Genomic DNA, 26,884 nt, shown 5'->3' on the forward strand with positions numbered 1-26,884 from the left:
CAAAACTACAGCCGCAATCTTGGAACGCGTTTTTGCTACCTGTTGATCGCTACTGTTTCCTCTTAAGTTGTGAGATAAAAAAGAATAAAACTGGTGGAGGTGGGAGATTTAGCGATAAAAACCTATAACCTTACATTCTATTTATTGTTTCCCACATTTAGACTTATCAGAGCAGTATGTCAACTAAAACTGTCACTGTGACAGTGGCAGTTGCCAAACTCGTCCGATACGTCTAAAGGTGCGAAAGAATAAGAATAATGTAAATTTATAGGATTTTATCGCTAAATCTCTCACCTCCACTAGTTTCATTTCTTTTTATCTCACAACTTAATGTGTTTTCCATCTTATGCGTTGTTTTGCTGGTTATTAGCGCGCTCATCACCGTATTTTAAAAAATTTCATGGACATCCAAAGTAAAAAACACATTCAAACTGTGTTATTTTTGAGGTGTAGTATTACTGTGATAACTTTCTTCAATTAGTTAAATGAAGTTGATGTTAGAACTAGAAGTCAAGGTATTATACTTCCTACACAATATTTATTGTCATGTCAATTGAAATGCCAAGTATGTATATACCTAGAAGCTTACAGGATTATCTTATTTCCTTTCTCTTCTTTCATACCGACGGTTAAGCATATACGATTTTTAAAATTTCCAAAGTCAATTTTTACTGATATTATTGCGTTATGTTATATGCGATTTGACAACCTTTAAAACTTTTCTTCTTCGTTCCACTAGTACTTTTTTATATTTCTATTATTTTCATTCCTCATTTATCATTGTGTTTTCTGCCAAATTGACCACAGCCAAGAAATCTGACATATGACGTATATTCTTTCTGAATGTATGTCTTCTCATGCGTGAACACAGTGCCGTACAAAACCATCTTAATATTACATAAGATATTATTTTTCATTTTGCAACAAGAGGTGTGATCAGTGGCGTGCGGTGACTTTTTAGAAAGGGGAAGCGATTCAATAAGGATATAAAAATATTTTCTTAAGGGTCGAGGGTCGAGCCACTTCCCACCTGATAACACTCTGATGCGCAGGGGCTCTCTATCAGCAAAGTACTTATGTGAGTCGTCCTGGGTACAAGGACTCACACACTAAATGCGTGACGCGTGAATGCGCGAGGCACTCTATTCCCGCTAATTCTAGTGACTAGTGACCTATCATTGATCTGTATTGCTAGCTCGGGCCTTGAGTCCTCGCGCCGGGCTTGGTTTCCTAAAGAAGAATTCTATTTAAAAAAAAATTATATTCCGAGGCATTTTCCACAACACACAACTTTCACTAAAATGACACTTATTTATACTCGAGGTCTATTCTCCTATCAACTTCTGATAATTGTTGAATGTAGTCTTTTTCAATGGATAATAGGGCTAACATTCAAAGTCTGTCTTCGCTTGTTGAATTTCTTTTAAACTCTTAATTTGAAACTTTTAATGCATCTTAATACTGCAAAACTTCGTTCAACTGAGGCACTTGTGGCTGGGATAGTTAGTACTAATTCACACAACTTGACCACACTTGTTTAAACCAGTAGTTATAAAGAAATCCCAGATTTCTGGGTATTTCTTTATCATTAATGTCAGTTGTTTCATAAATGACACTTAACTGAGAATGCAAAGCTGGGATATCAAAAAATTTTCATTATTTAATTGTAGTGAAATAAATTTCTCTGTGGGAAATTTTGATGAATTATAATTAGAAATATTAATATTATATATACCTAATTCTACAAATTTTAAATCGTTAAAATTTTGAAAGCTATAATTCATTTGTTGTAGAATATTATCAAAAGGTCTCTTTGTTTCCTCTGTTTTCTCTGTCTCTCTGTCTCCGAAATTATCAATCTTCATTATTTTTCTTTCATGTTCAACCCCCATATGTTCAGTTTTATCCCAAGTATTTTTAAACTGCTCTCGTTTTTTTTAATTATCGTATTAAGAAAGTCATCAATTTGTCTTATACAAAATGCAATACCATTTGATTTCTGTAAAATGTCAAAAAAAAGATCAGTAAAAGGAAAAATCTCTGCAAAAAATTTAAATCGAAATATTCTTTAAGCGAATGTATTTAATACCTAGTAAGCACCCCTTAGCACAGCAGTAACAGTCGGAGCATCTCACTTTCGGGAAGGCGATAGGACGATCGCTTCCAGGGTACCAAAATTCGCGCTACTAGTGGGTGCGGTCATTGAACCCTGACCAATTTTTAAACGGGACAACTGCATGACAAGCGGCGATTTTGAGATGTGCTTCTGTCAGGAGTGGACCGAATAGTTGAATTGTGTGCATATTGAGTTCGTTCGTACGCGATTAATTTTTAATATTTTTCAATGCCCATTGCCTAGGTAATATGTAGATTACTTGGATTAGGGAAAAATTTTTGATTATTAAATATTAATTAATAATATATTTTCTTATATCGAAGTATAAATAGGGAAGCGGTGCTTCCCCCGTTTCCATGGACCGCACGCCTCTGGGTGTGATGTTTTATTGTTGTGCTCAAATGTTAATCAATTATTGTTATATTTGTAATATTTAGACTACCCTTCTACACTTCTCCAAGAAATTAACGCATCACCTTAAAAATGGGTCATTTTTAATGTCTCTAATTTCCTAAACCTGTTGTCCGATTTAAGTGACTTTTTTAGCATGTTATAGCTTTATTCTTTAGCAAAAGCGCTGTAATAATATTGTTGCTATTCTTTTTCTCATTATCATCTTTCAGTGCGTCACAGTTTTTCGATTTCTTTCTAACGCATTAAATTGTATGTGACAGAAAAAAAGGCACGTCCGTGATTACAGACATTTACAACATTTATTCTAGTTATTCTAGTTGTCGATAGATAGCGCCATAATAAAAAAAATATATTTTTTTTAATTAGATAATAATATTACAAATTTAATCTGTATAATTTATAAGACTATACAAATCAAAGAAAATACCATTTTATAAATGCAAGAAACACATTTGATTTGTTTTTATTCCAAATTGAAAATAAAATGTGACAACTGTCAGATTTAACTAAAATGTCATGTTAGAATCAATGATAAATGTGTATTATCATGGACTTACCCTTTTTCCTATCATTTGTTACGCACTGAAAAATGCTCATGAAAAGGACAATAGACAGGTAAATTGTCATTGTATACCGGGTGTACCAAGCAAACTGTGATTTTTGCTCAAAGTTCGCGTCAGCCTGTGGAATATTCTAGCATTTATAAAATACTGTAATTAAAACCCAACTATAGTCTCATATTTTCTTAACAATCTATTTTTTTTATTCATTCGCTTATGTTGGTAATAAAAAAGTTAGGTACTTTAACAAATAGTCTTGTTTTCATCAATATAGGGTGTTTTTAAATAAGTATGGCAAACTGTAAGGGGTCATTCTGCATGAAAAGTAATGACAGTTTGCTTTATAAACGTATGTCCGCAAATGCTTTGTTTCCAAGATAGGAGGTGTTGAAATTTTTCTTACAAACTGCCGATTTGTTTATGGCTCTAAAACCGGTTAAGATATGCAAATGTAATTTGGTGGGGTTTAAGAGGTAGTTATTGTGCATTTTTTGATATACATTTAAGAATTTTATGTTCACTATTGGCGCACATAAGGGTCATATTACCCGTATGCGCGCCAATGGCGAATGTTAAATTTCCAAACCAAATTCCATTTGCTTATCTTAACCGGTTTTAGAATAATAAATAAATCGTCAGTTTGTAAGAAAAATTTCAGCACCCCCTTTCTCGGAAACGAAGCATTTGTGGACATACGTTTATAAAGCAAACTCAGGGCCGCGCCGTCCATAAGGGCGGAGAGGGGCGATGCCCCCCGGCGCCGAAGTAAATAGGCGCCGGTAGGTGCCGAAAAAAAATTTGACAATACCGAAATTACCAGAAATATTAATAATATTTTATTATCTTGTGAAATTGAGAATGTACCAATTGTAGGTAGATATAAAAATAGCAGTTATTAGTTATTACCTATTACTTTGATCCCCTAAGTGTACCAACGGTTATTTCTTTCAAAGGCCAACGGAGCAAAATGAAAAAATTTTGACGCATGTCAAAATTTTCAATGTGTTTTAAATGTATTCATTTTTTTTTCGAATCCTTAGAAAACTAATAATTATTTTTGAAAACTAAACGCAGAATGAAAGATTTTATTACCGAGGGCCGCAAATCCCTAAAAATTTCCATGTTTATTTTAATTAGTTACTGGGGTGAAAATAAAAGGAAAAGTTTAGTGTGATTGTTAATTGCAAATATTTGATTCAAAAGAAACTGTTTATTTATTCTAAGGGACTTTCGGCCCTCGGTAATAAACTAGTCTTTCATTCTGCATTTAAATTTTTCAAAACTACTTATTAGTTTTCTCAGGATTTGAAAAAAATGAATACATTTTAAAACACATTAAAAATTTTGACATGGTCAATATTTTGCATTTTGCTCCGTTCCCCTTAAACTGAACTATTACTCCATTCACTCACGGTAAAATATTGCAAAACCTCTTAATTTTAAAGAACCGCTTGTATTAACATGAAATTTGGCATACACATAGCTAACAAGTCAAAGAAGAAAATAATATTGTGTCGACGTGTGCTCTTGCCCTAGGGGAGTGCCGCTGCTTCACGGGGGGAAAATATACTTATCTTAAAAATAAGTCCGGAACTGGATAAACTGACGAATTGTAACTAACTATAAAGTTAAGTTGTTCTATAAAGTTTTTATATTACTTAAGTCAATATCTACTTTTCGAGTTATTTGCTCATTTTTCAACAAAAAAAAAACACGTTTTTAGACAGTTTTTCGTCTTCCACTGTTTTTCACCGACAAATTACTCAAAAAGTAAGTATTTTAGCAAAAATATATTCTTAGGAAAAATTTTGAAAAAAGGCATTTTTTTTTAAAATAAGCAATTTTAAATGGTGAAACTTTCAGATCATATAAATAAACATAAGTGAAGTAAATTGTAAAGATGTAACAATTAATTTCATTTGAGATGCTAATTAAGCGGAGATTTTTACGATGTTTTTTACTAAAAAAAGGGACCAACTTTATTTTCTGCGTTACCGACTTACTTTTGCTACTAAAAACTTTTTGAAAAAACAAAAATAAAGCTTTTTCTAAAGACTTTAAAAAAGTTGTCATTATTTTTGCCCGAAAAGTGCTTCATTTTTTGGTTATTTCACGTTGAAATGTTCGATATCTAATTTGACGAATAAGAACCCACTTTACTCGAGCTACAACTCTTCCTCTACTAGATCTACTGACTTCATGCGTGCAGAAGTTTTTTTAAATTGTTTTATAAGCTCTATTTTTGCTAAGAAAATTTTTTTCAATAAAATACACACTTTTTGTGTTATTTGCGAAAAACGGTCTAAAACCGTGGTTTTTATCTTGAAAAATGAACGCAACTCATGCTCATGCGCAACATACTCACTCGCAAATAAATGGAAAAATATTGACTTAGTAGAAAAACTGTATATTATTATGGAACAAAAGTTGCTTAGAATTAGTCAGTTTATCTACTTCTGGACTTAATTTTAACGTAGATATATTTTTCAACCCCGACGACGCAATATCAATTTTTTCTTTGTTATAAAATCGGATAAACGAAGCAGAGATCGACCACCAACGCACTGCAGTGACAATGTAAAGAAAACTGCCGGGAACTGGATAGCTGGTAGCTCAAGATAGGGAAAAACTTAGAGGAGACCTATGTTCAGCAGTGGACGATAACGGTTAGATTATGATAATGATGATACTTTCCTAACACATAAAAATAGTTTGTATTTATACCGTATAACGATCCACTAAGCTACAAAAAACTAAGTACTTAAAAAGGAAGGAGGAAAGGGGCGCCTAAAATTACTTGCCCCGGGGCGCTTGAAAGCCTTGGCGCGGCCCTGAGCAAACTGTCGTTATTTTTTCATGTAGCCCTTAAAGTTTGTCATACTTATTTAAAATACCCTGTATTGAGAAAAAAAAACAAGTTGTTAAAAAGGGTAAAGTACCTAACTGATTATCCAACATAAGCGAATTAATCAAAAAAACAGCATGTTAAGAAAACATGAGGCTATAATTGAGATTGAATTTCAGTATTTTATAAATGCTAGAATACTCCACAGGGTCACGCGAACTTTAAGAAAAAATCACAGTTTGATTGGTATATCCGTTATACAATGAAATTTTACCTGTCGAGCAACAATATTATTACAGTAATATTGTTAAAGAATAAGGCTATAACATATTAAAAAAATCACTTAAATTGGACAACAGGTTTAGGAAATTTGAGACATCAAAAATGACCCTATTTCCTTCGTGATTTACTATGGAATCTCTAGCGCGAGAATCTTACTGCCATCGTTGCATTTGTTGTCTTTTAAAAGATTAAATAAATTATTACAAGAATTTTTTACTAAGCAACAACATTTTTGTTTATTTAGTATTATTTTGTATTTTGACAACGACACCCGCCGTGGGCGTCGAAACGTTAATAAATTCATTTTTTTTTTTGGTAAAATTGTGGCTTATTTCCCATTTAAAATAGTTCATTATAAAAATTCCACAAGGAAATAGCTTCAGAACAACATAAAAAATGACCCATTTTTAAGGTGGTGCGTTAATTTCTTGGAAAAGTGTAGTTCAATAGGTGTACATCATTTGAGGTATCTTTTTAAATTCTTGATATGTATACATATATTCGATTAGTTTTATTAAGATTTCATTAAAATAAATTGCAAAAATATAATATGTAAAGAGTCACCCAGTATACTCGTGTCGTGTGTGTTCACTAGACATTCGAACAGAGCGAGCCAACAGACAAAGGGTGGCGGCCCTGCCTTCTGCCTTCAATTCAAACCCGCCCCCTGACATCTGTCCTCGAATTAAGGTTATTCTATGTACGCTTGCGCCGGCTGGCTGTTTCAGCTTCCCACGATTCTCTGCTTTTGGTTCAATTCTGATTATGATCCGAGAGGCGGTAGACATTTTTGGGTAGTTATTTGAGGCAATCTTTTTTGTTAATTTTTGCTAATTGTCTCAATTAGCCGAAAAATATTTGTCCTACAAAATAAAAGGTCTTATCAAAGAGTCCCCCTTTCCAACATGTATCATTAAGAGGATCGGTACGTTTTTTCGGCTGCAATGCTATTCAAATGGGGATTCATTTTTTTCGAATCCTGACAAAACTAATAAGTATTTTTAAAAAATTTAAACGCAGAATGAAATATTACGTTATTAGCGAGGGCCGAAAGTCCCTGAGAACTTCTATAATGTTTATTTTAATAAGTTACAGGGGTGAAAATCTAAGAGAAAATTTAGTGTTATTTTTAATTTCAAATATCTCATTCAAAATAAACTTTTCATTTATTCTAAGGGACTTTCGGCCCTCGGCAATAATTTAGTCATTCATTCTGCGTTTAGATTTTTCAAAAATATTTATTGGTTTTTTCAGGATTCGAAAAAAATAAACACAATGTCCGTGGTAATATTTTCCAAATCTATCTTTGTCATACAACGCACTTAGTCGAATAGAATATTGTCAGTCAGACACTGATAATCAGTGACAATTTTAAATAATTATTTGACATGAATCAGGAATATTTTTAGTTGTTGATTAAATAATATTGATATTGATTTAAGAGGTGAACTTTATAAAAAGTTATTTATTGTGTATTATTTATGGAAGATAGAAGCCGAGAATACATCAAGATATATTCTGTGATCCAAGTATTTTGTTGTTAAAGATGTTCAAAATTGTAAGCGTTCCATAGTAACAATATATTATTAAAAAATCACTTTAACACTTTTCCTCTTTTCTCGATTGAGTATTAGTTTTTGTTGTAGGTAGATATAAATTATTACAATCACTGAATACATAGCTAGTGAAAAAATTATCACATTTATCAACTGAATTAATGATTTGCAATTATACAAAAAATAACAGTTATCCAAGAACATTCAAAAGCCATCTCTTTAAGCTAGTTATGACATTGTCAAGTAGAATGACATTCTAGTAATAGGTACATATCCATACCAGTGTGAATTTTACTACACGTAATTTGCCATGTAAAGACAGAAAAGGTAGGGATAGCCGTAAAATATTTGTGATTTATGTACCCATAGCTTTAACGAGGTTATGAAAAATAATTACTAACGATCTCATTTTTTTTTCTGTTGATTAGTTAATATTTATATAATTTAACGCCCACATTGTCCAATAAATTGCGTGGTACGTTATCCTGGTCCTTCGTTCAAAAGTTGTAGGCAAAATACCTGATGTAAAAATAATTAATATCAAGCTGAATCTTCGTGAATAGCTTTTCGTTTCGATGAGGCGCCCAACAATTTCCCGTATGAAAATTTTTGTTTGTGGTAGCTAACAGGGGTAGCACGGATGAAGTATGTTAATTTGACGATTCTCAAAAATTTATTACTAATGGTTTTTTTGTCAATTCTCAAGATAATTATCTGAATTAGCCGAAAAATATTTTGTCCTACAAAAGGCAAGGTTTTTTCAAAGAGTCCCTGCTTTTGAACATGTATTATGAACAAGGTAAGGAAAAATAATTACTAACCACTTGTTTTTTTGTCTGTTGGTTATTTAATATTTATATAATTTAATACCCACGTTGTCCTACAAATTGCATGGTCCGTTATTCCGGTCTTCCAATTAAATACACACTTTCAAACTTATATGGAATCACCATGTATTTCAAAGCAATATTTATTTCTTTTGGAAAAAATTGTTATTGTTGCGAAGAATAAAGATTTTTATTGAAAATAAACAAATCGATAATACAATCAGATAGTACAGCTCGGTACGGTATAGGTTATTTGCTTAAGTTGCAAATTGAACGAAAATAAATAAACTAACTTTTGCGTCCAAAAACGAAAATATGCCTCATGTGGGGTTATAGAACTTACAACTGAGAAAGATATTGGTATTGTGGAGAAAGTAATGTTTTCAGAGGGACATAGCTGTAGAGCTATGCGTAACACAGGGCGTTCTGTCCAAAACCTATGCTAGGTGACAGAAACTAGGAAAGCTCAAAAATAAAGCAAGGGAAAGTGGCCAAAAAGTAATAACGGCTCGTCACGATCGTTTGATTGTCCAATCAGCTGGAAAACACCCAACCCTTTTTCACCTGCAGCTCCAAAGGCAGCTTTTGGAAGCTACAGGTGTAACTTTTTCAGTTGAAACGATAAGAAGAAGAGTTCGTGCCAAGAAGTACTCAGCAGAAGACCGTTATGAGTTCCCGAGTTATCCAGGCAGCACAAGATTGATCGCCTAAATTGATGTCTTCACCTCCAACAATTGGAACATTGGAAATTGACAAAATGTGCAATTTTCAGAAAAAGACAGGATTTGTGTAAAATCAGATGACCCACGAAATCGTGTACTTAGAGATCGAAGAAGACAAGCAAGAACGAAAACTGTCAGATCTGTTTACAAATATACAAGGGGAAGTATAATGTTCTGGAGAGGAATTGTGATCCGTAAAAGAACTCCTTTAATTTTCATCCAATCAACTGTAACTGCTCACAGGTATGTTGATAACCTGTAATTAGCCTCTGGAGAGATGCAACAGGAGAAAATTTAATTTTCATGCATGATAATGGACCTCCACATACCATTAGAGTGACTAGAGACATCATTGAAGCAGAAGATATCCCCTGTTTGGAGTAGAGATGCATCAAGTCAAACTAGTTTGATTTTATTCAACAAACTTGACTTGACTTGAAAATCAAACTTTTTTGTAAAAAAGTTTGACTTGACTTGATTTCGATATCTTTAGGTTTGACTTGAAATCAAACTTCTTCAAACAGTTTGAAGTTTGAATGTCATATTGGCAACGTGTTTATTTCCAATTCTAATTGAGAGCGTACGGATTTGTTGTGACTTATTTGGATAGGTCTGAATCTGTATTCTGCTACTCCGCAAATTAGTTTGTAGTTCATATTTAGACGTCCGTGTTTGGCTCGTGTGTGGCAGTGTGTGGCTTTGGGAGATAATATCTGAATGTGGATATTTTTCGGTTCAGAATAAGTACCAGAACAAATTGAGTCTGATATTGAAGGTATTCCCACTGCAAAAATTAAGAGAAACAATCTGTAGTCGAAGCAGTATTAATTAAGAAAAATAAATATACTGATTTATTTGATGTTGCGGCAGGTGATTTGAAAACAATGAAAATTGCATAGTGCATATATACTTCTACTACGTAAAAATAAAGAACAGCGTTATAAAATCACAAACAGTGAACTAATTCTTTAAAAGGACAGCTTTTTGCATAACTCGACCAAGCGCCATTTCTTTAAAATCGAGATAACAGCGGATTCTGGTGACACATAGCTAAAACTATCTTGGAAAAATCCCTGTTATTGTCACGTTAACGGTTGCTAAGGAAAACAAAAATAAACCGAGCGACATTCTATCTAAAGGGTTTTTAGTTTTGCATAACAAGTCTATATTCATAACTGCCATTCTTAACTGCCATATATCCATAACTGCCATTCATAACAGTTTCGCAATTGTAGACTAAGCGCCGATTTTGGTATGTTTATGTTAAACTAAGCGTTTGGCCAGAATAACAGTTTTGTCCCCATTAATGTACACATTAATTTTGAAGTTTCCGTCAAAAAATTATGGAATTTTTTTAAAGTGAAAATGTTGTGTTTATATATATGTAATTAAATTGAAAAATACAAATAATCTATATAAAATCTTTATATTATGTCTAACGTGCTATGTACTAAGAATATAGTATAAGTCATAAAATTGACCTTTCGGGATTCTTCTATATTTTGAATTTTGAATGTTTATTAATCATTTATGTACTAAGAGTATAAATCAATAGCCTGTTTTTCATGTATAAATATTGATTTTATTCCAACACTACAACTTTTAATTTCAAAAGTCTGCTTTGTAAGGTACAGGTCAACTTCTACTGTTAGTACCTTCTGCTTTCACTTACGCAGCTTGACTTATGCCTTTAGTACACACCACATGTTCTGGGGCGTTTGTATTGAGAAAATGTAGATAATCCAAATTTGACCATAAAATTTCAAGGAATTAACATCCTTAAAAAGGGGTTGGTACGAAAACAGATTTTTGAGGTTCTTTGTTTTCTTTTCAACTTTCCTAAACCTTTTTTTATGACTTTAGTTCTGTCGTTGAAGATGGTGCCGGTGTTTATTGTTATCGGTTATAAAAGCACAAAATTATAAAAATAGCTAGATCCCATTTAAACCAAAAACTGTTCATTTAGTATTTTTTTATTTAATTTTGTTGTGCGTGCTAAAAAATAGTTTACTGTGAAAGTGTCAGTGTTCTATTGTATGTCTATCTCAACAAAAAAGTATATAAAAAAATAAAAATAAAATACAGGATCCTTTGTAAAAGGTATATTTAAAATACCCTAATAATGGTTACATCACAAAACAAAACGTTTTCGGATTAACAAGTAATCCATCATCAGTGTTGAGCCAATAACATGCATGCGTGAGCCACCAAAAAGTTATGGGTAAAAACCCTTTAAAAGATATAGTTGACACTCAATTTTCAATATGTGAGCTTCATCCCTTTCATATCACATACACGTGGGTTAGAGTCCTGTGTTGCCCTGGGTAATATCCAGGAATATTTGCAACATCTAACTATTTTAAGCATAATATGTATTATAATATAAGATCTTATACCTTTTAAAGGGTTTTTACTCATAACTTTTTGGTGGCTCACGCATGCATGTTATTGGCTTAACACTGATGATGGATTACTTGTTAATCCGAAAACGTTTTGTTTTGCGGTGCAACCCTTATTAGGGTCTTTTAAATATACCTTTTACGAAGGATCCTGTATTTTTTGTGATTTATGGTATACAGCAAGCTACAGGAATTTTATTTTCCTCGTGGATTGTTAAAAAAGTATATCTACGAAATAAATTATTTTTCAAACTCTTTCAAACTAGTTTGACAAACAGTTTGAATTTTCAAACCTGTACGATTGACCAGTTTCACTTGACTTGAAATATTTGTCAGAAGGATTGACTTGAGTTTGACTTGAAATTAAGTCAAACTCAAGTCAAGTTCAAACATTCAAGTCAAACTTGTGCAACTCTAGTTTGGAGTGGACTGCTTGCTCACCCGAGCTTAACCCTATAGAGTACATGTGGGATATGCTCAAAAGAAAAGAGCACGCCGAGATAATCAACAATACACCGCACGGCTAGTATAAGCTGCTCTTTAAGAATGTAGCAACCGACCACAACAAAATGTTGAAATTTGATTAGGAGTGTGCACACGCAAACTAAAGCTTGCATAGGGCTAGAGGTGATAACACTGACTACCAAAAAAAAAATAAAATAAAAACAATTTAAACATTATTAGTTTAAGATTGAAATTTTTTATTCTATTGACTTTAAAACAATTAGTTTCAATTTGTTTGTTAAATACTTTATTGTTTTATTTAATTGTTACGTATTTGTCATTAAATTGCTTTAATAGTTATTTATGATATAAGTGTTAAAAGTACACGTTTAAGGCACGCATGTGAAAGTTTGCAGAATGAGCGAAAAAGAGTTCTGCAATTCACATGAGTGCCTTAAAAATGTACTTTTTAACACGCATATCATACAATATTTTTTCTACAAACGTAATTACAGGACAATATCTACAAAAACTTTTACTTGAACACACTTGACTGACATTCCAATTTTATATTTTTTTGACATTACATCAAAATTGCATATACGGTCAATACGAACTGCAGTGCCTTAAAATTTTTTTAAAGCACTAGTGCCTTAAAGTAGCATTTTTAACGCTCGTATGGAGTGCTAAAAATTGCATTTTTAACACGGTTGTAGAAAAAATAAATTATGTTTGACTTCGTGTGTTCGTTTTTTTTTTAATTCGCACGAAATAATAAGAAATATCAGATGATTCCATATAAGTTTGGGCGTGTGTACATATTTGAAATTCATGAAATTAAAAATCAATTTATTTTCTGCTATTAGAGCCGAGTTACACTTGTACAAGTACGCAAGCGCACAGCGCTGTTTACAACGTGTTAGCAACTAATATAGACGCATAGGCCTTTTTATCACATTTTTTGTGCGCATGACAATTCTTGTAGGACTAGCGATACATACCTGTTTTCTTGTAGGACATTGTTTTATTTGGATGAAAAATACACTTACCTATCACGTGATACCTTTGCCCTACAGTTACTAATAAAAAAAAAATGGTCTTGTGGTATTAACAACTTTTGAACGTAGGGCCAGGACAACGTAAAATTTGTAGGACAATGTGGGTGTTAAATTATATTAATATTAACTAACCAACAACAAAAAAATCAGGAGGTTAGTATTCATTTTTTGTGACCTCGTTAATGATACATGTTGGAAAGGGGGGGCTTTTTGATAAAACCTTGCATTTTGTAGGACAAATATTTGTTCGGCTAATTTAGATAATTAGCTTGAAAATTAACAAAGAAAGCCAGTAGTAATAAATTTTTGAGAATCGTCAAATCAACATATTTCATCCCTGCTACCCTTGTTAACTACCACAAATGGAAATTGTTGTAAGGAAAAGTTGGGCGTCTTGTCAAAATGGAGGTACTCACGAAAAATTAGCTTGTTAGCAATAAATGGTGAAAATGAGCCTGGGATCCCGGACTATTACAAATACATTAAAACTTTTTTCATGGTGTGGATATATCAATCAACCATTTTGGCCTAGGAGAGATAACTGACTGTCGGTCAGCAAGAAGAAGGAGTTGAAGTACAAGATTCGTACACAGAATGAATAATATTTAATTTATTAAAAAATAACTGAGAAATCTAAAATATATAATAATTACTCCAAAATGTTGAGGCACAAAAGCATGGCATCGTCAGATCACGTGATTTTGCTCGAGTGAATGGAATCGCTACGATCGAGGACGCAAACAGCTATCGATATACGGCTCTTTTTCATACTGCAACTTACCTATTATAGGTTCTGTAATACCGCCTTTCATTCACATACACGCGTAATTTTTTTGATCACCTGATAGGTAGAAAATCTTACGATCTTTCATCTTTGTGCCGCAGAGTGTGGTAATATTAAAACATACCCTATTCCTATTAGTGGAGTCACTGAAGGTTTTCACCTCCGATTTCGTTGAACCTTCATCGATTTTCATGAAAATTGGTAAGTAGTTAGAAGATACTTCAAGGAACAAAGGTGACATGATGCCAACTTGCGCTTTTACCCCGGGGGTGGATGCTACCCCTTCTCGGGGGTGAATTTTTTTTTATTAAAAATAATACCAGAAATTGATAGAGGGGCCTAAGCAAAATTTGTTATATAAAGTTATTAACATAAATCAATACTTTTTAAGTTATTAAATATCAAAGATTTTATTTTTTCTTAAAAGAAATGCATGTTTTAAAGCTGTTTTTCACGTATTACTCAAAAACTACAACCTTTTGTAAAAAAGCTATAATTTCCAAAATTAAAGATAATAAAAAATTTAATACCCTCCCCACTTAAAGAACTAAACTAATGTTATTTCAAAGTGAGTTATGGGTAATTGAATGTATATTTTTTTCGACGAGTACTCAAATCTAAGTCTTCAAGCTTACATAACGGGAAAACGATGCATTTTATGTAATATACTTGGTAAGCACTTGCCAAGGTACTTCGCAATACCTATCAAATGAGCTCCAGTAGAAGTCAATAGCATCAAAATTAAGCAAGTTATGATAAAAATAAGAGAACCCTTTCGATTTTTTTTAGGAAAAAGTGAAAAATAAAACATACGCCATTTCCACAAAAATTAAAATTTGTAGTAATCCTCACAAGAATTTCTTAAGGTTAACATAGTTAATGATTTCAACAATTTTGACCGGTTTAGAATGCATATTTTTGAAAAAAAGGTATAATTTAAAAAAATCAGAATTTTTAAAGTTATCGTACTTTTCATTTTCTTTTGATAATAACTCCAAAAATACTCAATATACGTAAAAAATCATATATAACTAAATTTTAGTTTTTTCTGTTCCAAATACTTTATCTATTTTACTATTTCCGTAGAGTAAAAAATAACCGAGATAGAAACGTTTAATATTTCAATTTTGCTGCAAGAACCATGTAACCAGAGCCATTTAACCTTTTATTTTTAAAAAAGTAAGAGGTTTAAAAGACTAATTTTGACGTTTTTTAATTGCTCTTGGAATCAAATTCTAATTACTTTTTAGGTGAACCTTATATCTTAAAAATTAACGGAGGTGTTTGCAAAAAAACAATAATATTTTTTGGAAAATTTTTTAAAAGATACATTTTGAAACATTTTTGGTGCATAAATTTTAATGCTATCAACTTGTTAGAGGGCTTGTTTGATAGATATTTCTATGAACTTTGAAAAATATTTAATAAGTTTATGTTATAAAATGCACCATTTTCCCGGTATTTAAGCTTGAATACTTAGATTTGGGTACTCGACGAAAGAAATATACATTCAATTACCTATAACTCACTTTTAGTTAACATTGAAAGGTTTTTCTAGTAAGGAGTTTATTTGATTTTTTATTAGCCTCAATTTTGATGATAATAACTTTTTTGCAAAAACTTATAGTTTTTGAGTTATTTATGAAAAATCGGTTAAAAATCTCACGAAAAATTAAAATCTTTGATCTTTAATAACTCAAAAAGTTTTGATTTATTTTAATAAATTTATATAACAAATTTTGCTTATAATTTGTCCCTCTATCGAATTGTGGGGTTATTTTTAATAAAATAATTTTCACCCCCGAGGAGGGGTGCCATCCACCCCAGGGTAAAAGCGCAAGTTAGCACCATGTCACCTTTGTTCCTTGAGATATCCTCTAACCACTCACCAATTTTCATGCAAATCGATGGAGGTTCAACGAAATCGGAGATAATAGCTCATATCCACCTTCAGTGACTGCACTATATCAGAATAGCAATTGCACTCGCCCTTGTTCGGAAAGAAAGTAAATAGCTATACATGCATAGTTCGGTGCTACTTCGGTATGCGGTCTACGGCAGAGTCTATATTTTATATTGGTTAATAGTATGTATAGATTTAGGTGCAACTCCCTGAAGTTCAGATGCATCTCCCTGAAAATAATCCTGGGACGCCTATGGAAGCATCTTGCTGAGTTTGTTGTCTTTACTTTTGAATATTTAATTTTTTTTTTATATTACAAATTGCCTGAATATTTTTTGTAATAAACATGTTTACATGTTGTTTTTAATTCAGGCGTTGTTATATGACCGCTACCCTCCATCAGGTCTGCATTTCTGTATTAGGACATTATGGAAGGGTTAAAATTTTCATATTGCCTCAAATGCTCACCCAAAAATGTCTACCAACTCTCGTACTATTTGGTTCAATTCTGATTATGTTGAATGTTGTGTATTATAACGCGGAATCGATTAATCGATTTTCGCGCGCGAGGTTCGAAATCTGAAACGATTATTCATTTGTAAAATTATGTAGTAGCTCCCGTTTGATGCATTTTCTCTTTAAATTGTCTCTTAATCCGTACTTGGAATAAAGAAAGCTAGAATTTCATTTTTAAAACGAAGGTGGAATCCTATTTTGAACACCTATTGTATTGTTGTAAAATATCAATTTCTGCTAATAACAAGACAACTTTAACATTAAAAAATATTTGATTTTGTTTAGAACATTTTAATCTACACATTTCATAGCATGTCATTATTTAGTTTTTTAAGTTTGTAACCACAGTGAACTTAGTGAATCTAACTTCTAAATAATTTTCTTCTTATTTAAGTGTCGTCTCCGAATCGGAGGTTGGATATCATCATCACTATCTTTACTCTATTTACCGCTGCTCTGAAGACTTCTATGGGCTGCATTTGACACAAACGTGACACTCTCTTCCAATACTCCTTATTCCTCTTATGTTTCCCGTCATTATCAGTCTTGGCTTGTCGTACCGTTGTCCCTCATTACATGTGCCAGATATTTTCACTTTTTTATTTTCTTCTTCTTCTTCCTTCTTCTATGTAGGCTTTAAAGCCTGTTTCTTCTTCAATATTAGCCTCCTAAATGGTTTAAGTTATCGCACCATCTTTTTCTTGGTCTGCCAATACTTCTTCGTCCGTTTGGTGACTTATCTCGTGCTATTCGTACTATCCTATCCTCTGCCATTCTACTAATGTGTTCGTTCCACTCCTGTTTCCGTTTTGTCACCCATCCATTTATGTCTTCTACATTGCATGATCTTATGTTTTCGCTTCTCTCCCTATCCAACAGACTTTTCCCTGATATTTGTCGGAGTATTTTCATCTCTGTTGTTTCTAGTAGTCGTCTCGTTTTAGATGTGTCAGTCTTGTCTCCGCCGTGTATATCAATATAGGTCTAATTGCTGCTTTTTTAGATTCTTGCTTTTGTGTCTTGTCTTAGGTGTTTGTTCTTCCAGATTGTGTCATTAAGTGATCCTTTTTGCAGATTGTGTCATTAAGACTTTTTTATTTTTTATTGTGTTTATTATTTCGTATTATTTGCCCTTTTCTCGCAATATTTCCGTATACGCTTTCTTCTGTGTCCATGCTATTCTTGCTGTGATTGCCATGCTTGCTTCTGTAACACCACATTTCAAATGACTGTAGCTTACTTATTTATGTGTTCTTGCTTCAGTGTCCAGCTTTCAAGTCCATATTAAAGTATTGCAAACAGGATTGGCAGGTTTAAACAAACATGGTTAAAACCTTGGTTTAAACCAAGGTATAAACCAACTGGTTTTTTTTTAAGAAAAAAAAAACAAACTGGTTTAAACCAACTGGCTTTTGTAAGAAAAAAACCAAACTGGAGTTTGTATTTAAAGTTTTTAATATATCTGCCGCAAATGAACAAACTAAAGATAAATGAATTCTATTTTTTTATTTTCGAACTTGTATTTTCTGATTTTGTATTTTGAACATTATTACGTTTAAAGATATTTTTTTGTTATATTAATTTTTTGTGTGTGTAAATAAAAATAAAAGTTTTCTTTATAATTTTTCATTGTTTATTACTATTATGTTATAAAATAATTTATTCATTTTTGAAGTATTTAGACTTATAATATTTGTATCAAATAAACCTGGTTTACACCAAAAAACCTGGTTTTTTTGGTTTTTTAAAAAAACCTTGGTTTTTGCCAACCCTGATTGCAAATACGTATCATCTCAGACCTCATACTCGCAGTTCTAATCTAAGGTCTTTATTACAGAAGAATTGTTTTCATTTTTACCATTTCATTACTTGCTATTTATATCCTTGTCTTTATTTCTAGTTCCCAGGTATTTGTATTTATTTATTTATTTATTTATTGACGGGCTAAACCCTTTTTCAGTTTTTGTACAATATGTATAAAATACAGTAAGATACATAAGCTAGCTACAACAGTTTTTTAACATGTTTTTTAAATGATTTAGCAACCCTATCTATGGTAACCAATAATACAAATCACTGAATGGTAAATAGAAAAGCTGAAACGAGATGAGAGATGATAAATAAAATCATATAGTCTAATATTTTGTTATTCGAAAGCTTTGTATTTCTTATCTGTGGTATCTGAAAGTCGAACGAAAAAGATGTTTTCAAAGAAAACTATTAGTTATTTGGAATTAAAGTAAATGTTTTCTAGTAATTCCAATACGAAACTCATTAAAACTTAATTGATTTTTTCAGCCTGGAACTTCCAACAATGATTAATATTTAAAGTAAATATATCTAGCATCAACCTTTTATATCAGCAATCTAAAGAATATCAGACAATCTAAATATGAGAGTAGCAAGAAGACCATAATAATATTATTTTCCCATTATCGCTAATAAGGTTTATTTAGTGAATCGTTTTTTAATTAATTTTCCATATTTCTCTCCCGTTGTTACATATGAGATGGAAACAACGATGATTAACAAGAAAGAGGAAGATAGCCTTCTGAAAATTGAAACAAAAATAAAGAGGTCGATACTGGATCACAATGTAACAAGACAGGGAGAAATAAGACTGAAAACAAATGCCGAAATTGTAGAAGAATTAACGGAAGAAAATATAGTCATTTACATAAAATCTCTTCGCTTAGAATGTATAGGACATATACAGAGACGCCCACCCTCAGATATGTTAAGAATGATAACTAACTGGACAGCACTATGTCCCAGGTGTAGAGAAAGACCTAGCAGAAGATGGCTGGATGATGTAGAAGAAGATATAAGATAATAAATGTTAAACACTGGAGAGTTCAGTGCAAGGACAGGAAGAAAAGGAAAAGAGTCGGCAGCAAAGACATACAGCAAGCTGTAAATAACATAGAGAAGTAATCAACCTCACGCAAGAATAGGATTTTGAACGCCATGGCGGTAGTTATAATCCCTGGGGATTGTAATGATTAGTGAATAAATGCATGATATTGACTAATTTGCTTTAATTTATATTAGCACATACATACTCTAACTTAATATTCTCTCTATATTCTTAGTATTGAGCTTTCCCAATTGTTTCATTTTCTATTTCTCGCAAAGTAAGAAATTTTAGTTGATGTGGCAACCCCGCTTGAAGCTGTTAGCGATCACCGATTCGCTCCGATTCCGACCGAAATATAACTTTTCCATTATCTCTTTCATAACTAAACATATTATTCTACCATAAAATTAACATAAAAAATGAACAAGTAGGAAAAAGAACAGATTTTGAAAACTATTGTTTATATTTTAATTCTTCCATTTTCAATATTATCATTTTTTTCTTTAAAATAATATATAAAAAAATATACAAGTAGAATGACTTTTCAAATAGTTGATCAATTACGCAATACGTAGCAACACTCTTCCATGTTTAAATGCACGCACACTGTAATCTGTAATAGGTACTAAACCAACGTTACCAATCTTCAAAATGGTTACAATACTAATGCACAGCGTGCCCGCGCGCCGTCTCTAGACCCGTCGCTCCTTCAAAATTTTCAGAGCTAGTAACGAGCGATAGCGAAGTTTCTCCTGCGTACCGTTACCAGTGCCAGTATTGGTAACAGCATATGATAACGTGCCATGGATTCACATATCTCGCCAATATTTTCGTGCGTCTAGTTGGCTATTTACTGAATTAGGTACTATTTTAACAAATATTTCTGGTGGTAAAAAATATAAATGGAATTATTTCGTAGTAGTCATAAACTATTTATTTGCAAGATTTGTAACTGTTACCAATGGTAACAGTGGTTACATGGACGCTTCGCCACTGGACAACGCCTTTAATAGGTTTGTATAGTTGGTGCAAAACCTCGTGAACCTTGAAAAAGCGTATCTATAACCGAAATAAAATGAAGCCTAAAAACATACGACTATTTTATTTGCTGCGAATTGCGCGACAGGGTCCCATCTGCACTCTGGTATTTTCAGTAATGTCGGATTCAATCGTTTCGTTCGTATATTGACGTCACCAAATGAATGAATTAGGTTCACGAGATTTTGTAACAGCAATAACATGAACATTGAGGTGTGTTTGAGTGATAATTTTGTAGTGCAGTGATTTTTTTTTTCAAAAAAAGACATTAAAAATAGTGCACTGGAACCCCCAAATTTGGATTATCTTTTGAAAATGGCACTCGCAAGGTAATCTTACTATCGGTTATGTTTTGATTAAACCATAAGACGTTAATGTACTTTATCTTATAAATATTCTAAAAATAGAAATACATAGTATGGTACTTTTACTACTACCACTAAATAGGGGTAGAATGCAGGTTTAACTATGATATGAAGGGGGTGATTGAGCTTCCAACGGTCTCGAAGCGTATAGTGGTATTGGCTGTTAGCCGTTTTGTACCATTTTTATAGCCTTCTTTATCTAAGTAAATTGTCTTCTGATGTGTCGGGGCCGATGAACTCTCCTGGAGTAGCCAAGGTCTTATTCTATGCCCGAAAATTTACAATGAATGCCTTTTTCATTAGAAAAAGCGTAAGATAAATGGCATAATCAATTTCCATCAATTTAGTGCCGAAACCCTCGAATCTCCAAATGATGACGTGCCTTAGCAGTGACACTGGGCGCTATGTGTTGACATATTCGTGTTCAGCGACCCCAAAAACCACCGAGTAACAAAACCTGGCGCTTAACATACTGATTTTGACATATTTATACACTTTAATATGTATTTTATGCACTTTAAAATGCAATTATGCATTTCCACCAATTTTTCTATTGTATACATTTTTCCTGGCGTCATCCTCAACAAAATGCAAAAAGATTAAAAAGGGTTCAAGGCAGGTTTTGTTTATATTCGATTCAGAGTTGGACTACCATCTCCATATAGCAACTATTTCAGCATCCTTATGCATCATCAGTGAAGTTTATGCAGTCACAACTCTGAAGGGAATATAAACATTCTGCCTCTTTTAAGGCAAACCATCGCGATGCAATGAACCCACCTTTTGAGACGCAATCCAGCGACATCTCTCGTATTACGAGGAAAACAACGAAAAGCCCCAGATACAAAGTTTACTACTTTTTAAACAATAATAATTGAAATAAAAATATAATAAACAATATTTTAAATCTAAGACTTTTCGCTAATAAACTGCTTTCTGGCTGCATCCCATATCTCCGGATTTTACAATATATAATCACGTAGAGACGACGAAAATAGGAGAAAGCAAATAGAGGACACTTAGGACACGCATTTACCTTCTGTTCGTCTAGGAAAAGGACCGAAAGACAGTTTCTAAATACTCAAAAACTGAGTAAAATGAAAAAGATTAAAAAGGGTTCAAGGCAGGTTTTGTTTATATTCGATTCAGAGTTGGACTACCATCTCCATGTAGCAACTATTTCAGCATCCTTATGCATCATCAGTGAAGTTTATGCAGTCACAACTCTGAAGGGAATATAAACATTCTGCCTCTTTTAAGGCAAACCACCGCAATGCAAAAAGTTTTAAGTCGATAGGTGCTAAGGTGCTGTATTTAAAAATCCATTTATTCCGGTGGTTTTTGTTCTAAATGTCCTGGCCTATATTAGTTATCTAGATTTAAAGTAAACTCTTTCTAGTAATTCCAATACGAAACTCATTAAAACTTAATTGATTATTTCAGCCTAGAATAGAGCGTCCTGAGTATTCCCAACTCCTTTTCTGCAAATTATTGATCCATACGCATGATATTTACTAATTTGTTTAATTTATTATACCACAAACATACTCCAACTTAATATTTCCTCTATATTCCTAGTATTCATCCTTCCCAATTTTTTCATTTTTTATTTCTCATAAAGAAGGAAATTTTAGTTGGTGCGGCAACCTCGCTTGAAGCTGTTAGCGATCACCGATTCGCTCCGATTCCGACCGAAATATAACTTTTCTCCATTATTTGAACGCCGGAGCGGGGAGATTGCACTCGCTCGTCCGCTTCTTCTTCAGTTCGTATCGAACTCTTGTAGTTAGCGCGTTGCGGTGTTGTCTTTCAAATCGCATTAACTATTTAATATTTTTATCTAGATATTTTTGATAAGAATTTGATCGATTCAAAAATGACAGCGCGTTTAATAGGTTTGTAACATGAACATTGAGGTGTGTTTGAGTGATAATTTTGTAGTGCAGTGATTTTTTTTTTCAAAAAAAGACATTAAAAATAGTGCACTGGAACCCCCAAATTTGGATTATCTTTTGAAAATGGCCCTCGCAAGGTAAATTTATTGTCAGTTATGTTTTGATTAAACTATAAGACGTTAATGTACTTTATCTTATAAAGATTCTAAAAATAGAAATACATAATATACTGCTTTTACTACTACCACTAAATAGGGGTAGAATGCAGGTTTAACTACGATATGAAGGGGGTGATTGAGCTTCCAACGGTCTCGAAGCGTATAGTGGTAGTGGCTGTTAGCCTTTTTGTACCATTTTTATAGCCTTCTTTATCTAAGTACATTGTCTTCTGATGTGTCGGGGCCGATGGACTCTCCTGGAGTATCCAAGGTCTCGGTCATTGCCCGGAAATTTACAATGAATGCATTTTTCATTAAAAAAAAGCGCAAGATAATTGTCATAATGGTAAACCTTCCAGATGTACTTATTACTAATGTTTTATATCTTTATGTGTCATTGAATTTTGCCAAAGGCGATTTGTAAGTTTTGTGATTTTAAAGCACGTGTTTGATACTGTTGACTGTTTGTTATTTGCGGCTCTGGGAGGCGGGACTTAGAAAAAGGTTGTTGGCATCGAAATATTTCCTCAAAGCTCCGTTTCTGGTCTATAATAGGTTTATTAAGTCCGTTAGTGTCTTTTTGTTTGAGTTAATTGTATAGATATACAAAGAAGGGCCATCTAACGTAATTTTTGAGTTGTACATTTATAGCATAGATTTTGTTTAAAATGTATTATTAATATACTTTTGTTCATATGTACCTATATCTAAAGGATTCCACAGTCTTCACTGTGTTCCTTCACTCAACCGTTCTCTCAAGTTCTTTCTGTTTTGCCAGTACCCTTCCAGCATATTTCTTCTTTCCATTGCTTCGTCGAATTCATCTCTGCTGAAAGATCTTCGGGGTCTGCTTCTCTTCCTTTTTCCTCTCAGGTTTCACTGTTATTCTGTTTATCCAACGTTTTTGTCTACTCTTCTGACATGTCCTTATCAGGTTAATCTCTTCTGTTCTATGTAGTCTATTAAGTATAATATCTGAGTTCATTCCCATTCTTTTCTTAATCTGCAGCTTCTCTTTAGGAATTCCATATCTGTTGCTCTTATTTTGTTTTTGGTTTCCTTATTTATTATCGAATTTTCACACACATAAGTGAGGATACTTTTGGTCATCCATCCATCCAATGGCACTACAGCCCAAATCGAGCCTTGGCCTCCTTCAATAAGCTTTTCCAATCATTTCGATTTAACGCTGTTCTTTTCCATGAACGAGTTCCCAGAAAGTTCCTGGCATCCTCATCGACTTCGTCTTCCCATCTCTTTTTAGGTCTTCCAACAGGTCTTCTTCCCTGCATTCTTGCATTCAGCAGTTTTCTGGGGATTCTACTCTCATGCATGCGGACCACGTGCCCTGTCCACCGTAATCTCTGCAGTTTAGTGTGTTGTGCTAGAGTTGGTTCGCTATATTGCTCGTATATTTCTCTATTATACCTAATTCGCCAGATGTTATTTTCACTTATTGGGCCCAGTATCCTACGTAATACTTTTCTTTCAAACACATCTAATGCATTGGCAGATTTTTTTGTCACTACCCATGTTTCGCAGCCATAACTTACTATGGGCCTGATTATTGTTTTATATACCCGGAGTTTTGTTTTCCGGTGTACGTCTCGCGATTTGAATATGTGGCCCATCGCAAAATAGGCTTTATTTGCCAGCACAAGCCTTCTATTTATTTCCGGTTCTTCTTCATTGCTTGCAACCAGATCCATTCCTAGGTACGTGAATCTATTCACATGTTCTATATCGTCGATAAAGTGTTGTTGCGCCGGTCTATTTGATCTGGTTTGTATGAGTAGTTTTGTTTTATTTGTGTTTATTGCTAGCCCTACTGCTTCTGCACTCTGTTTCAACTCAACGTAGGTTTCTTCCGCTGCATTCATTGTTCTGCTGTTTGCATTCGCTGTTCATACTTCTGGTCATGGTGTTATTATATTCTTCTTTTTGTTTTTATACTGATGTTCTTATCCCACAGTACCGGGTTCAATTTTCGTATGCAGTCTCTTGGTACTCAGTTTTCTTTAGGTTCATTTCCCATCCCATTCTTTGTATATTCCTGTTCCAGTTTCCTGGTTTAATCTTCGTCTTGTGTGATCACTATTTGCTCCTCAGCAAAACTTACGGTATATAGGTATTCGTTTCTTATTGGTATACCCATTTCTTCTCACTTTCTTTTCCTTGATTTCAGGGTTTTGTCCAAGAATATTTTGAACGGAGTAGGGGATAGAACAGCCCTCTAGTAATCCGTTTGTCTTCTTAAATGGTAGATTAAATTCGTGGAACTTCAATGTCATCCATTTCTTCCCATAGCTTTGTTCTAGGTATCGAGTCATAGGTCTTCTTAAGATCTACGAAAGCCAGATGGAAGGATCTATTTTTTATCTATTGTGCCTTTGACGATTTCTTCTAGATTGGCACATAAAGTGTTCGAAATCGGGAAAGTCTCCTCTTGTCTACCTGTTTTGAAATTTCAGAGACTTTATAATACCTTTCAGATTTAATCTGTTGTATTACTAGATACTACCGATGATGCCTAATACTTTCCGTTCTTAAAATAAAAAATACCAATTGATGTTCACTTCAATTAAAATCTAGGTTTATTTCTTTTTCTTCTAAAGGTGCCTGACGTTAGCGAGCAAATTGAACTGTCTTGACAAGATTGGCCAGCCTCAGTACATTTTTAGTTTGACATTGTTTTGAATTGTTGGAGAAATTCCTAAAAACAGTGGTTGAAATTATATCTACAGCTCTCTATAGGACATAGGATAATGATTTTCCCTACAAAAAAATAGAGGAAAACATGACTGAACAATAATAACAGTTTAAATAATTTATTACAATTACATAATTTTCATTGTATAAATGCTTGTCTTGTAACCTTTCTGTATCACAAATTACTATAAGCGTTATTTTTAAATTGCAAAAAAGAGCAATAAGATATCTGTTTGGCCTCAGAAGATCTACACATTGCAGAAGTTATTTTAGAGATCACGGAATTTTAACATTTCCATCTTTATATATTCTAGAAACAGTTTGTTTAATTCGTAAACACCTTCATGTCTTTCCAGCAAGGCCCAATCATCTTTACTCCACCAGAAATTCAATCTTTGATATTTATTTACCGATCCCATCCACTGAGTTAGTAAAGAAATCTTTATTATATTCCGCAAAAAACTTTAGAACCATCTCCCGTTACAACTTAAATCTGCAACATGTTTCCCAAAGTTTCGTAAAATGACAAAAGCCTATCTATCTAAAAGACCATATTATTCAATAGAAGAATTTCTTAATGAATAACTAAGAAAATTGGGTTTGATACGCAGTAGCTTAATCTTGTCAGTACCTAATGTTGCATTGCATTTGTTGTATGTCCAATTTGCAATTTATATAAATTTTGCAATAAATTGTTTTTGTCTTTGCTTTTATAGCTTATTATACTGTAAATTGACGATTTATCTAATTTTAGTAAATTTAGTCCAGGAACCGAAGCTTTTCACCTCGCAATTTTTACAGAATAGATCGATTTGCTTGAAAATTTGAGAATAAGTAGTGGATAGTCCAAGGATCAAAATCTATATCATGCCGAAAGGCGCTTTTACCATGGGGGTGGTTGCTACCCCATCTCGGGGGTGGAAATTTTTTATTATATTTTGACCGCAAAAGTTGATAAAAACATTAATTTTAAGCAAAAAATAGTCTATACATTTTTTTGATAAAATTAACAGTTTTCTTTTATTCGCTATCGAAAGTGTTAGTTTTATATCGAAAAAATCAATGTTTTTCGATATTATACTCATTTACGATTCACTCAATTTTTGCCGTAGAAAAATTTTTTTCAAACCAAGTTCTTGGGAATTAAATGACCTACAATTTCATATTTAAACATTTTTTCGTATCTCTGATGCTAATCTTTCTATTCTGAAGAAAATGGCATTTTTTACCAAACTACAAAAATTCGTTATTCGCTTTTTACTCCAGTTTTTTTAAAAATAATCACTCTAAGCCAGTCAAACTTCTAGAATCTATTAATAATACATAAATAAAGAAGAATGAGTAAGGCCAATGACTACAAACGCCGTTAACTTACATTATTATGCTTCCAATTGGATTTCTCCTTTTTTTTTTCAAAAAAATATACTGATTTTTGA

At 32.9% G+C, this 26,884-nt stretch overlaps 1 protein-coding gene across 5 annotated transcripts in view; it reads left to right on the forward strand.

Moving 5' to 3' along the window:
* Positions 1–26,884, forward strand: part of LOC126887500 (protein roadkill) — a 506,726-nt gene that overhangs the window by 62,861 nt on the left and 416,981 nt on the right. For 2 of the 5 annotated variants that reach the window (XR_007699086.1, XM_050655116.1), the window contains exon 1: positions 22,428–22,718. The exons of the other annotated variants lie outside the window; for them this stretch is intronic. Coding sequence is in view for 1 of the 2 variants with exons in the window: in XM_050655116.1 (XP_050511073.1) it covers positions 22,705–22,718 (14 nt within the window). In the remaining variant the exon portion in view is untranslated. Of the gene's footprint in view, positions 1–22,427; positions 22,719–26,884 lie in introns of those variants that run through there. 5 annotated transcript variants of the gene reach the window in all.

Source organism: Diabrotica virgifera, chromosome 6, assembly GCF_917563875.1.
Source record: "Diabrotica virgifera virgifera chromosome 6, PGI_DIABVI_V3a".
Taxonomy (NCBI): Eukaryota; Metazoa; Arthropoda; class Insecta; order Coleoptera; family Chrysomelidae; genus Diabrotica; species Diabrotica virgifera.